At 32.0% G+C, this 12,732-nt stretch overlaps 1 protein-coding gene across 2 annotated transcripts; it reads right to left on the bottom strand.

Moving 5' to 3' along the window:
- Positions 1–8,036: 8,036 nt before the first annotated feature.
- Positions 8,037–12,387, bottom strand: LOC137825962 (reticulon-like protein B8). Of its 2 annotated transcripts, none has more exons than XM_068631781.1 (6): positions 12,266–12,387; positions 11,046–11,225; positions 10,775–10,955; positions 10,530–10,671; positions 9,730–9,799; positions 8,037–8,365 (listed from the first exon to the last, which is right to left on the bottom strand). In XM_068631781.1, exons 2-6 carry the CDS (start codon positions 11,218–11,220, stop codon positions 8,196–8,198), a joined length of 738 nt encoding a protein of 245 aa, XP_068487882.1. In that variant the 5' UTR covers positions 11,221–11,225; positions 12,266–12,387; the 3' UTR covers positions 8,037–8,195. The 2 variants fall into 2 exon arrangements, with proteins under 2 accessions (XP_068487882.1, XP_068487883.1); XM_068631782.1 differs by having other exon boundaries at positions 11,046–11,230; positions 12,266–12,381.
- Positions 12,388–12,732: the final 345 nt, after the last annotated feature.

Raw genomic sequence — 12,732 nt, 5'->3', positions numbered from 1 at the left:
AGAGAAAGAGAGAGGAATTGAATACAAATAAAACATATATTATTATGTCACCTTGTTGACTCAAAGCATAAACCCTACCTTCCAACACAAATTTTCAGCAAAAACAAATGAAACTAAGCAACTAAAGAAGCTTACACTGGCTACTATATCTATATTATTCCTCAGTGCCTCCTACTCATCTACTGATTATATATATATATATATATATATATATATGATGCCAAATTCTATGCAGCTGGAGCCACATCGATGACACCATTATCATCATCATCATCACCCTCATGAAAGTTGTGGAAGTCATGAGTTGCAGGCCAGTCATTGCTCAAGACCAGACCATATTCCTTACAAACAAAGAACATCATTGTTGTTACACAGATGACAGATGCCTCGGTTGTGAACTAGGTTGTTGACTCAATGAGCTCATGAGTCTTCACATTTATACACTAGAAAATTGCATTTTAAAAAATAAATAAAAAAGCAAAAGTAATATGTGGGGTGGCTTTTAACATATTCCAAAATGGACAGTGCTACACTTACAGCACATTTTCAAAACACCCCTTGTAATATACTTTTGTTTTTCTTATATTTTTCTGTCAAGCAATAATTAATGAACATTTCTGTCTCTTAGTTTTCTTATCTTTCTTTACCATCTATAATATATTATACTTAGGGCTCTTTTTCTTTCTTGTATCACTAGCTAGGTGTCATTTGAAACTAATTAATGTCTTTCTATCTTAAATGGTAAGAGTTGTTTTGAAAAGAATGTGTGAGAATTATAGCATTTTTTTCTGTGCCAGATTTTCTGAAAGAGAAGTTTGCTTTCTTTGTTCTTTCTGTTCTACCAACGAGGCACTTTTGGTTTTTGTTTTGTTGTTGGAATGCAACTGTTGAAGAGATGAAGAGGGGCAATGGCTGAGGTGGTGAAGCTTCTGACCATACAAACTTCCATGGTGGACAGTGAGGGCCCAAAACATGAGGCAAGCTCATGGAATCTTGGTGCAGAACGCAATGAACATGTGGAGTTAAGAGCTGCACACACGCTTGAGCTTCTTGGTCACATGCTCTTGGATGACTTGGATATGCCAAAAACATCTCAGCAAAGGGTTAAAAACCTTTACAACATAGGTTTTGGCCAAAACTGGGACTTTTCACATACATCTTTGCTTCATTATTTTTCCTTCCTCACTTTTCAAATACATCACATCTCTGTCTCAATAAAACAATTATAGATAGCTTTGTTAATAAGTATGCTTGAAATCATAATTTTTTAAATAATTATTTATCTAAATATAGATAATTTATTTAACATAAATTTATTTATTGAAATAAATATAATTTATTTATTTTAAAAAATAAGCGGATTAGATAAAGACACAAGAAGATATAAATCTATTAAATGAGTATTTTTTAAGTAAATACAAAATAAATTGGTCCTATATTTCATAGGGTTAAAATTATTAGAATCTATTAAAATATCCAACATTAGCTTTAGGGGAAAATATATTTTTTATTCTTATTTTTTTAATATGTTTTTTATTCTTATATTTTCAAATTGATGAATTTATTTCTCAGATTTCTTTAACACATTATTTAGCCCTTTATACTTAAATTTAATACTTAGTAACTATTTTTATCGGTACAAAGTTAATATAAAGACTAAATTCATATGATATGTGATTTTAGTTCTTCTTTATACTTAAATTTAATGTTTTTATTATTACAAAGTTGGTAGAAAGATATAACTCACATATTATTTTTAAAGTTTAAAAATATAATTAATCAATTTTGAAGTAAAAAAATAGAAATAAAAAACACATTTAATCCTTATTTTTAGTATATTTTTCTTGATATTATTTCTTGAAATTCAATTTATTATCACAGTTTATTTAAATATATTATTAGTATAAAAATACTTGATAATCTAAGTTTTATGAAGTTATTACCAAATTATAACATTACAAGAGTATATTAATTATAGTTTATATTTTTTTAGTTTCTTCTTTTTTATACCTAAAGCTTTATTATTTCAACATGATATAATACTCGTCTCACTACTAAAAATATATTTGTTTAACAAAAAAAAATCTTCACAAAACACTTCAAAATCTGTCATAAATAAACACTACCATCACAAAATAAATATATATATATATATATATCACATTTATATTGATTCAATTTTAATTTTTTTTAGTTTAAAGAATTGAAATTGAATGAGTTATTATTTGAAAAATCCAGTTCCATCATTTCCTTGTTACGTATAGGAGCATGTAACTGCATAATTATGTAGTCTTGAGTACTACAAATACTCCTTATTTTATTTTATACGTTGTTAATGCATTGAATAATTATCTTTTTCATATCTTTTTTTTTTCTCTCATATCCTTATATGGTATCAAAGCATCCTATGACTTCATCATCAACCATTGCTACCAGTTCCAAAAAAAATTCTTCCAAAACTAAAATCTTTATTCCTTATATCATTCATACTCTCATACCCTTGAATCTTGACACCGATAATTTCTTAGTTTGGAGACAACAAGTCACCGCAACTCTACGCAGCATGAATCTTTTACAATTCTTGGAAGGATTGTGTATCCCATCACACCTTATTACTCTATAAGGTAGTTCTACCTCTTCCATCAATCCCAAATATATCACTTACAATCGATAAGATCAATCAATCATTGCATGGCTATTGGCTTCAATGACTTCTAGTATTCTTACAAAAATGGTTGGCTTCGATTCTTCTCGTCAAGTTCATACTTATTATGCATCATAAACAAGAGATCAGATCAAGAAACACAATCAGTTTCTATGCACCCCCAAGAAAGAACATTTTGTAGCTACTTTCCTTTTTGAAATCAAGAAAACAATGGACAACTTAACTGTTGTTGGGTGCCCAATTTCTACAGAGGATCATTGAAGCCATACTAGATGGGTTGTCCAATGAATAAGATCCATTCATCACGTCAGTAACTTCACGTCTTGACCCCTATACGGTGGAATACATTGAATCTATTTTCCTTGCTCAAGAAGGAGATATCGAAAAAGCCAAGCATTTTGTGGATCAGATTCTGCAGGCAAATGTTTCTTTTGTTCCCTCTTCATTTTCAAATACAAATTATACTCGCACCAAGCCGTTTTCTTCGAACTACACCTCTGATAATGATAAACAACGTTTCTCTTCCAAACCACGTTTTTCCAACTCCAAGAACTATAAAAAAAATGCCACCAAATACCTTTTCTTCATGTGTGTCATCTCAAATATGCGAAAAAACTAGGCACACTACTCTCCATTGTCGGCATAAGTTTGATACCTCATCTCACTCTCAAGTTATTGCTAACACAACTCATTTTGCTTTGTCTCTTAGTGATGATGAACCATCGATTCTTGGGACACCGTCTAGTCTTCATGATCCACTTGGGTACCTTGATAGTGGTGCTTCTCATCACCTCACTGCTCGTAACACTAATCTTTCAACCAAAACACCTTACATAGGTTCTGAAAATGTTGTTATAGGTAATGGTTCAAGGTTACCTATCAATTTCAAACACCTCCTATTTTACCAATTGGATTACAATTCATTCAATGGTGTTTTCCTCTCAATCTTTCGTGTCAAGGGTTGTGCCTCAAGCCTCATATTTAACCTAATTGGGTTAAGTGACTTCTCGCTTGGGCGTTATTGGACTCGCCTGGGCAAGTTACACGAAAAAAGGCCAATGTCACTAGAGTGATCTCGTCTGGGCGAGATTGAGCTCGCTTGGGCGATATCCTATGGGGGCATTTGGCTTAGGCGAGTTTGGGCGAGCTTTGGTGAGTGTTGGTGCTTTTCAGCTTTTCCTTTTTAGCTTTGTATATTTTCCTTTTGCCCAATCATCTCCATTCTTCCCTAGAATCCTGAAATTAACATAAATTTAGGAATAAATCGTTCTTATTCAAATTAAAATAAAAAAATATGTAAAAATGTATAAATTCATAAATTAAGGATTATTTTATGGTTACGTTATCAATTAATATCCATAAGTGCCTGTATTTTAATATGAAATATTACTGAAATCTAGCACTTATCAATGACGAATTCTGAAAGATGGTTAAGATAGGGTAGAAGTGGATGAGCTAGTAGTTTTAGATGAAATAGAGGAAAAGAAGTTAGAAGAGAGAGCATATGGATAAACATTTTCATCAAAAATAACATGACGAATGATGTACATACGAACAGTAGGTGATAGGCAAAGATAACCTTTGTGATTAGAAGTATAGCCAAGAAAAACACAAGGATGAACGAAAACTCATTTTATGTTGATTATAGGTTTAAGAAGCGGATAACATACAATCCAAAAATTTTGTAGAAATGATAAGGACTGTGATTCTTTAATAGACACAATTGTATTAAAGGCAAAACATTTATAATAGACACAATTGTATTAAAGGCATAACCCCAAAAATGCATGGGTAAAGCAGAGCATGCAAGGAAGGTTAAACCTATATCAACTATATGCATATGTTTACGCTCAACTGAACCATTTTGTTCATGCGTGTGAGAGCATGTTAAACGATGGTTTATACCATGAGAGGAAAGAAAATATTTAAAACATACAAACTTTTTGACATTATCGGTTTGAATGCTTAGAAGTTGAAAACCAGTTTGGTTTTTCGCGTATAACTTGAAGGATTTGAAAACAATTAGAAATTGTGATTTTGCTTTGTATTAAGTAGAACCAAACATATCTAGTGTAAGCATCCACAAAAGCAATGTAATAACAAGCAATAACAAGTGTAGATGTGAGCCCCCAAATATCTATGAAAACAATTTTTGTAAAGGTTTTGGATATAAAGTTTGAGAAGCAATAAAGGGTTGTTGATGGGATTTTCCAAACAACGCAAGATTCACAAAATTCACGCTTAGCAGTGTAAGGTATATTAAATTATTTCATAATTTGTTGAATCACTTTAGATTGTGCATGACCAAATCGTGAGTGCCAAATATGATATGTAGATAAGCATGGTGTAATATCATAGGTGTAAGCAGAACAATCAATAGTATGAACAAGATTGGGAAAGATATAAAGGTCATGCTTAAGCTTGCCTTGTATGAGGATCTCAGTTGTTCCCTAACGTTTTACAAGACAAGTACCAGCATGGAACTCGAAAAGTACATTATTATCACTTGCAAACTTAGAAACACTTAACAAACTTTTTGAGATAGTGGGAACATGAAGTAAATGCTTTAAAGAAAACATATTATTTGTAGTGAGATCAGTATATGTAGCAGTACCAACAGATTTTCGTCAAGGATAAACATCCTAGATCTTCTTTTCTTACTCTCCCTGTTTGTAACAGCCATCATGTGTGGCTAATTCTATCCTTTGGGATTGAGAGTAATTTGTTTGAACTCTTATGCATTGAGATGATATCTAAACATAATATTTTTTGTATTGATGATTGGTATTATCATTTTGTTAGTAATGCTTGTTCGCCTTGATCTTGAAATTTAGATTTGATTGGAAAGTACTTCTAAGTTTCTAACTCAAATGATAATTCTTAACATATTTTAATGCTAGGAATAAATTTGAAATGTTAATTGCTATCAGTCAGATCTTATTGATAAGTTTTTATAAATATGCGAGCAATCGATATTTAGGAGACATCTTAATAATTTTATATGCAAGAAATCAATATAAATGATTTTTATACGGGCATCAATATCAATCAAATGATACAATATTGTCATGTTAATCGAAATATAATTTAGTGAGAAAGAAGAAACACTAATCCTTATTTTTCCAATTGAAGCAACAAACTCTTTGACTTGTTTTCTTATTAATCATTGCAATCTTAACAAACTCCAACAAACTTTATTATTCTGTTTTCTATTTAGTGAATCTTTTACTTGATTATTCAACTGTTTCTTGTGGGTTCGATATTCGTCCTTAGGGAGAAATTATTACTTCTAACAACACGGTGCACTTGTTGTAAAAATTCATTAGTCCTCTTGTGATATTCAGCACACCAATGATGAATGTTTGTCTCTTTCCTTGGACACTCAGCAACACCATGTGGAATTTTCCTCTTCATGGTCTTCCCCATTGGTTAGCATACCCTCTTCACCTGACACAACTTTGGTCGTTAACACCTCATACAATGATGAGTCTCAAAATATTCATCATATGATAACACGGGCCAAAGTAGGAGTTTTAAACCATGAACTTTCACTGCTAATAATATTTTTGTCTTACGCAAGTCAACCAAAGATGCTTTACATCATCTTCAATGGTTATCAGCCATGTAAGAAGAAATTGTTGCATTACAAACCAATAACACGTGGGTTCTAACCTCTCTTCCTACTGTAGTTCAACCCATAAGTTGCAAATGGACTTTTAAAATCAAATACAATGTTGTTGGTTCTTTCCAAAGGAACAAAGCTTGTCTTGTTGCCAAAGGCTTTCATTAGAAACCAGGTTTTGACTATTTTGAAACATTCAACCCTGTTATAAAACTTGAAACGATACGTATAATTCTCACCATTGCTTTACACTTCAATTGGATTGTAAATCAAATAGATATAAACAATGCTTTTTTGTATGGGGATCTAGAGGAATCTGTTTACATGATTCAACCTCCCGAGTTTGAAATTGGTGATTCTAACATTGTTTGTAAGCTCAACAAAGCTCTCTCCGGATTAAAGTAGGTACCAAGATCATGGTTTCACAAGCTAACTGCAACTCTAATTTCTCTTGGTTTTAGTTCAACCAAAAGTGATCATTCATTATTTCTTCATTATAAAAACAATATCATACTATTTGTTTTAATTTAGGCATATGATATTCTCATCATAGGGAACTCAAATAATGCGATCCAACTGCTCATCCAATCTCTTAGTCAACATTTTGGCTTAAAGAACCTCGGGGTCTTCGTTATTTAATGCGAGTAGAAGCTCATTAGACAACTGGTGGAGGTTTACATCTCTCCCAAACAAAATATATTATTGATCTTCTTCAGAAAACCAGCATGGCCTCTTCAAAGCCTTAACCAACATTGATGTTTTCAACCTCCCGCTTGATAAAAGATGCCACAAATGCTATAGATGATACATCCCTATATCGATCTGTGGTTGGATCTCTTCAATATATCCTCATTTCTCTACCAGAACTCGCCTACAGTGTTAATCGAGTTTTTCAATTCATGCACAATCCTCAACACCACCACTGAAAAGTTGTCAAGAGAATTTAACATTATCTAGTTGGAACTACTAGTTATGACATTCATCTTCGTCGTTCCTCACATCTCTCCCTCAACACATTTGTTGATGCTAACTAGAGCTCACATTCATCTTCGTCGTTCCTCACATCTCTCCCTCAACACATTTGTTGATGCTAACTAGAGCTCTGGCCTATATGATAGAAAATCAACCTTAGGACTTGTTGTGTATCTTGGATCCAATCTATTGCATGACTCTCAAGGAAACCAAAAGTCATCTCACGTAGCTCTACTGAAACTGAATATTGCAACATTGTTACCGCTTTAACTGAACTCAAGTGGATTCAAAATCTGGTATATGAAGTTAATCTTCCTTCAACCATTCCAACAATTCGATCTGATAATCTCGATGTAGTTCTACTTGCCTCCAATCCCATCATGTAGCCTAAAACCAGGCATTTTTAGTTAGACCTGTATTTTGTTCAAGATGTTATTCAACAAAAACAATTACACCTTCGTGTTCCTGTTGGGCTTCAAATAGCTGCTTAACTGGCAACGTTTAGTAGTTTCTCACGTAAATGAATGATTTTTACTAAATCCCACCATTAATTTAATGGAGATGTTACATCTCAGTTATAACTGCATAATTATACAGTCTTGACTCTTGAGCACTACAAATACTCTTTTCTTTTTCTGTATTCTATCCGTTGTTGATACACTGAATAATTCTCTTTTTCATATCTTTCTCTTTCTCTCTCACATCCTTATATTTATTTTCTTTGTATTTGGTTTTAAACTGGGTTAATATGAAACCCCTTGTAAGTGCCTTGTCCAATAGTCGTTAATGAAGTCTTCATCCCAGGTCAAATATTGAGTACAACAAATTTAAAGACCCCTACGTAGAATTTTTCCCTAGTTACATTATTCAATCTTTTCCAATTCCATCACAAGTGCCAAAGGATATGGAAAATCAAACCATTTACATAAGAACAGTCTATTCATACTTCTTTCCTTTGAGCTTTCCCTTGGGGATCTTGCTAAGCAACCCAGAATCCAGCTTCTGATAGTGATTTTGCATCTGATCAAACACCTTGTACACGAAGATATCAATTTGATCCTCATACCTTTCATACAGAACTGGGAGTGTATGTGCAGCAACAAAACCTTATATATAACATAATAGAAATTTTAGCAAAACCTTAGAAATTGAACAAGTTATATATAAGTTATTTGTCAAAAAATATAATTTTTAATAGGTACCATATCATGCATTTAAACTTCCAGAAGAAAAAGATCCAGCATCCGACAAAACAATATCCGTCAGCAAAAACTTACATTACATTTGCTTCCACATAAGATTGGGTAATTGAAGCAGCATATTATCCGAAAACACTTAACAGAAAGCATATCAGCAGTTATGGCAAGCGAAAATTACAAGATTTTAGGTTAATATGATTTGCTTTAACCATCCTTAATATTAAGAAGTTAATATTAAGAGGTTAATATTAAGAGGTGAGTTTAAGTATAACACATAGTCACAAGATCAGTTTGTATAGTCAAATTGTAGATTGATTTTATCTTTATAGTTGATCTCAAATTTACAACATACTCCTCTTATGCCGAGACATGAACATTTTGTGTACTAGATATTTGTAGGTGGCCAATCTCAAAGATAAACTCCAATACCATATTAATTTTTTCACAATAAGATAGGAAAATTAAAATGGAAAAATACATCAAACTTTATTTCTGAAAATTGGATAAGAGTTTCAAAAGCTATGCCTTAAAAAAATGAAACAAGTAGAAGATAAGAGGTTAAAGAGACCAATTAACAACCAAACTGAATATAACATAAATACTGCTGTAAAATCCAATATACAGTACCGACATAATATAACATAATTTTCATAATCTGAAAGCTTAAATAAGTTTCATGTTCTTAATATATGATAATAACTCAATATTTTTTTAAAAAAATTGAGTACCTAATAAATTAAACATTTTAATTTTAATTCCTTGCGTTACCTGCGTCAATTTTACTGTTCTGCCTGAGTTTAATTAAAACATGTATCTCATAATACAAAGTATTGAAGAATGTTATCCATTAAGTTACTTCTATTACCTGTTCGGGTAACATACGTCATCATACATATTCATTGTTATGATAAAAAAAAAATTGCGGAATAAAAAAAGAAATTTGAATATAGTTTAGGAATAATTTAAAAGAAACAATATAATATGGAGGACAAAATATAAATAAGTATTTTTTTTCCAGGAATTTCAACCAAAATTTTATAATTTTGTACTCAATTATGAAAAATTATTTATTAGGTACTAAAAAAGTATTTTGGAGACTTAAACTTATTTAAGCCTACTTTCAAATATTCACCTTTTATAGAGCAGTTATTTGTTGGATTAGTTGAAATTTGAAAAAAAAATTCAAACTTTGTACAAATATTAAATTCAAGATGATACTCTGTGAACATGTTCTAATCTATATCAATAGATGGAAAGAAAGCAGGTCTCACCAATATACATGACAGTCAAAAAATTGCACCAGCTCCCAATCACAGCACCAGCCCATAAGCTTAATACAGCCTGAGGATGTAATAACCACTATCACAAATTCCACACAAAAAGCATATATGTTTCCTTTGCACCAAAATATAAAAATAAATACAATTTATCATATATAAATAGTTAAAAGCAAGTTATAAAATAATGGATGGCAAAGTAGAAAGTGCATCATAATGGTTGTGCATTTAAGGATACTTAATACAACCATCCATATTGATTATTTTGTCATACAATACTATTCCAAAACTTGTAAAGCAGCCTATATTGACCCATGAAGTTTACAATTTAAAATCCTTGTTTCCCCAATTCAATTATATCATACCAACTCCACACGCTCTTGCACAGTAATGAGGAAATCTTTAGTAACAACAAAGTAATAAAAATCAAGCATAATCACACAAAAGGAACACTCTTTAGAGGATACTGTCACATACAGCTAAGTTGATTTGACAAACTACCACGAAAGGAAACTTATCCATCAATTTAATATAGAATCCATAGCAGAAATTTGAGTGGAAAAAAGAAACAGTTGACAATTTTGATGACAAATATCAATAGCATGTCACAAGCAGAAGATATTGCAGCAAACAAAAATAAATGGAATCGATCAATTGATTGAATAACAAGTGTTAAAGCAAACACTGATGTCATAAAGTGAATATCGGTTTAACCAGGAAACTATGTCTCATAAATCATGAACCTGGACTGTAAATAACAATTACAAAGCAAGTAAAGGTAAGAGTATACATACAATGAGAAATCTTTTTAGGTTTCCTCCACATGAAACATCTTGGAGAAACCTCAATCCACGGTTAACCTCCGCACCAACTGCAGTTGCAATATTCACGAAGAAATCATCTGGCAGGGCAAAACGCGGAACTTTAGACGGCTTCCTGTCACCCGACATAGAAAAAAAAGGTTAAGATGTAAAATAGCATAATATCTTTTGCACAAAGTCAGACATCAAAAGAAGGGAAGAAAGGATGCTTGGATAACCTGCTAAACAAGCTAGAAGCGTTTGTCCAAAGAAACTGTCCAAGCATGCCGAGAGCCAGAACAAAGAATAAAAGAGTTAGGAAATTGTAATTAAGCCATTCAAAAAGCACCCATATAGCTGTTGCTGCAGATAAAACGCTAGCAGAAATCTTCTTGTTCCTCCATAACAAGACATCGGCAGCTACATCATTCAATGGAAAACCCAAAAAGAAATTCAAAAGTCAAAGTCACCATGATAGATTTTACAGCAAATTAACTAGAACTGCCATACATTTTCCACCCCCTAAAATATGGTGCACAGGTTTCTGGCGTCCAAACAGTCTATTGAGTTGGGAGCTCACTGAGCTTGACTTCTCGTCTTCAAAAAATGATCCAGATTTTTGCTTCTCAGCAATTGTTTCCACAAGGGTGTTTAAAAGGTTTTCAGCTGTCATTTTCTCAGACATTGTTCCTGCACTTTTATGCGGACAAAAAAGAACATCACAAAATGCTGTATGAAATAGCTATCATGCCTAACACCACTGCAGCATCAGACAATCACCGTTTATAAGAAACCAACACACATGAAATGAATATAAGATACAGTTTTCTTTTTCCTGAATCATGAACAAAAGAGAAGAACATACTACCGACACCTAGTCACATATTCAAAAAGACAAAAATGTTGTCTCATCTAAAATGAAATAAGTCTTATTGGTCTAAGACCACAAAAGAAACATCTCTAGCAAGTAATTAACTTAGCCCGTCTGTAATTAAGCTTCATCAAGTTTACTACTTCAACAGCATTAAGTCTTCTAACTGTATGTTGTTGTAATTGTTGCAACAAATTTGGCTTTAACTTGTCTTCAGCGAGCTATAAGCTTTCTCAATCCTTTTAACTATTTTTCTATGCTCTCTTCAATTAGTATCACACATTCCCAGGCCTGAACAGGGGGTTTATTTGTTTCTTGGAATGAAAAAGGATCAAATGCAAAAGTGAAATGGATAGCACTGCGAGTGAATGCACTCTAAATGCGTTCTTCTACCAAGGCTGACTAATTGTAACACTAAACGTAGACTAACACCTCCATTCACTATAATGCTATGTTTGGTTGGGAGGAAAAAACCTACCTAAGACAGAACTATTTTAATTCTTAATTAAAGAGAAAAGAAAAAAAAAATCTCTAAAATTCAACTTTTCTTTAAAAAATATAAACTGGGAAAGCAGAAAAGAAAAAGAAGTAGCAGGTTTTTTCAACTATTCAAAAGCATAAAAAAGACCCACATTTTGACACACAGCAACGCATACCAAGAACATCCAAAGAAATTCAAAGTTTAAGCACACGTGCAAATCCCTAACCACAGAATTGTAGGGTGAATTGAACAAAACAGTAGGAAAAAAAAAGCACAAGAAAAGCAAAAGAGGCAGCAGCAACAAGCAAGAAGCATGAATTAAATAATTGCATCATCCAAAACAGAAAGAAAAAAAAAAAAAAGGTTTTGCGCACAAACCAGAGAGAAATGTAGTGTAGAAGAAACCAAGTAGCGAACTGAGTGAGAAGTGTGTGTGTGAGAGAGAGAGAGAGAAAGAGATGCTTAATGAATGAATTGCAGAAAGAAAAAGGACAAAGCTATGCAAAAGTTAGTAACGTATAAAGAATTTTGAAAAGAGTTTAATTTCGTTTATTAATTAATTAATAATGAGATGTTAGGAGAAAAAAATAAAGAAAATAGTAGTGAAGATGATAATAAATAAATCAGTGAGTGTCAGGTAGTAGGAATAAAGATAAGATATTTATTAAATAGTTTATGTTAATTAATAAAATAATGTTTTTTATTTATTTCTTGAAGAATGAATGATTATTTTTATACAAAAAGATAAAAATGTACTGGTATGATATTTTAATAGTAATAAATAAGCAGTGATAATTGAGAAGGAAGTAGTAAAGTGGAAATGAAAACGAAAAACACGTGAAAAT

This window comes from Phaseolus vulgaris, chromosome 8, assembly GCF_000499845.2.
Source record: "Phaseolus vulgaris cultivar G19833 chromosome 8, P. vulgaris v2.0, whole genome shotgun sequence".
Lineage (NCBI taxonomy): Eukaryota > Viridiplantae > Streptophyta > Magnoliopsida > Fabales > Fabaceae > Phaseolus > Phaseolus vulgaris.
Note: the sequence above shows the minus strand (reverse complement) of the source record. Positions and strands in the feature narration are given on the sequence as shown.